The 1,830-nt window shown below is 45.6% G+C and overlaps 1 protein-coding gene across 1 annotated transcript; it reads right to left on the bottom strand.

Annotated features, from left to right (window-relative positions):
* Positions 1–468: 468 nt before the first annotated feature.
* Positions 469–1,668, bottom strand: LOC105448539. The gene has a single exon (XM_011687185.1). The coding sequence runs from the start codon at positions 1,666–1,668 to the stop codon at positions 469–471; it is 1,200 nt and encodes a 399-aa protein (XP_011685487.1).
* Between the last annotated feature and the right edge of the window lie 162 nt (positions 1,669–1,830).

The following is a 1,830-nucleotide window of genomic DNA, read 5'->3' as shown; positions in this document are numbered from 1 at the left end:
TTATATATCAATACCGCGAGCTACGGCGAACCAATAGGCGCGGATCATATGAAGCCAATCGTCGCGTCGCGTACAAGTTGAAACTTGTACGAGCTTGTCGTCGCTTCGTCGAAACGTAGTGGGCCCACCGTCATGCATGCTTTACCGTCGCAACATACTCCCCCCGTTGAGAGGAGTACGATCAACTACATCGTGATTCACTTATCGGTCGCGATAATTTATTCGCATCGGCTCGTAAAATTGTAAGACTCGGCTTCGTAAAATCAATTGTTGTACAATATTTATGAGTCAGTAGGAAGCGGACATATGCACTTCACGGATCGCTTGAATTCTCCCGTGGCCGTTCTGACGGTGACGGTTCGAGGGGTTCCGTCTGCGCCAAGATGGGTCTCAATGACCTTGCCTAGCGGCCACTGCATACACGGAAGACCCTTGTCCTTGATAAGTACGATTGCGCCGGTGTCGATTTTATCTCCATCTTTGGTCCATTTGTGGCGGACTTGCAGCTCGTTGAGGTATTCTAAACTCCAGCGAGACCAGAAATCTTGACGTACTTTGGTAATGTGCTCCCAAGTAGAGACGGTTAGCTGGGACAGATGAAAGGTCCGACTCAGGCATATTAATCAGAGGTCTGCCGATCAAGCAATGAGCGGGTGTCAACGCTAAAGGATCGTTTGGATCGGATGAAAGAGGGGAGATAGGCCTTGAATTTAGAATCCCTTCGACTTCGATTACGAACGTATTCAACTCCTCGAACGTGAATAAAAGTTCTCCGATTACCCGTTTGAAATGGTGTTTAAACAATTTCACGGTGGACTCCCATAGTCCCCCGAAATGAGGAGCGATAGGCGGTATGAAATGCCATGTGATACGATGTTTAATGGCGAACTGATTTATCTGGGTTTTATGTTCGTCAGAATTAAGGAGTACGTATAAGGCTCTTAGCTGATTATTTGCTCCGATGAAATTTGTCCCGTTGTCGGAATAAATATGTGTCGGGATACCTCGTCTAGATGTGAAACGTCGAAGCGCGGCGATAAATCCTTCAGTGGTGAGATCGCTCACTACTTCTAGATGAACCGCCTTTATGGCCATGCATACGAATACGCAGACGTAAACCTTAATTCTGTTTCTATTTCTGTATTTTTTCTTTTTGATGAAAAATGGCCCGCAAAAATCGATACCCGTGTTTGCGAATGGGAGTGCGTCGCGTACTCGCACTTTAGGTAAATCACCCATTTTATATTTGACCGTATCGGCACTAAATCGGAAGCAGCGCATGCACGACCGCACTATTTTGCGCACTTGATTTCGACCGTCGAGAATCCAAAATTTCTGTCTGATATTATAGAGAGTCGTTTGAATACCGGTGTGATGGTATCTTTCGTGAGTTTCCCGGATAATGAGATCCGTGAGAAAATGACGATTAGGGATTAAAATCGGGTGCTTCCGAGAGAACGTCAATTCCGAGTTTTTAAGGCGCCCACCGACACGAATTAGACCGTTACTGTCAATGAATGGGTTTAATGCCGCGATATTGCTCTTCTTTATCGCTTGCTTTTTTGTTAGTTCGTTTAATTCGCATGCAAAACACGATGCTTGAATGATTTTCATGACACGTATTTCCGCCTCGTCTAATTCTTTTATGCATAATTCCCCCCGATACATGTTTCCCGGTCGAAAACGCAGGCATAGAGCCACGATGCGTACTGTCTTCGCATATGACAAATACTTGCGGAGAATACTACAATCGTCGATGTTCGTGGTTAGGCAAACGTTCTTTCTCAATTCGGGTATCTCGTTTATTTCTGTCAGCCCTTGGGGCCAGTC

The sequence above is a fragment of the Wasmannia auropunctata genome, unplaced genomic scaffold (assembly GCF_000956235.1).
Source record: "Wasmannia auropunctata unplaced genomic scaffold, wasmannia.A_1.0 LD336085.1, whole genome shotgun sequence".
In the NCBI taxonomy this organism is placed as follows: domain Eukaryota; kingdom Metazoa; phylum Arthropoda; class Insecta; order Hymenoptera; family Formicidae; genus Wasmannia; species Wasmannia auropunctata.
This window is presented reverse-complemented; position numbering and strand designations above follow the sequence as displayed.

What these genes read in the sequence shown, in the direction of transcription:
- LOC105448539 (XM_011687185.1), bottom strand. Translation starts at nt 1,668, where the DNA reads ATGTATCGGGGGGAATTATGCATAAAAGAATTAGACGAGGCGGAAATA.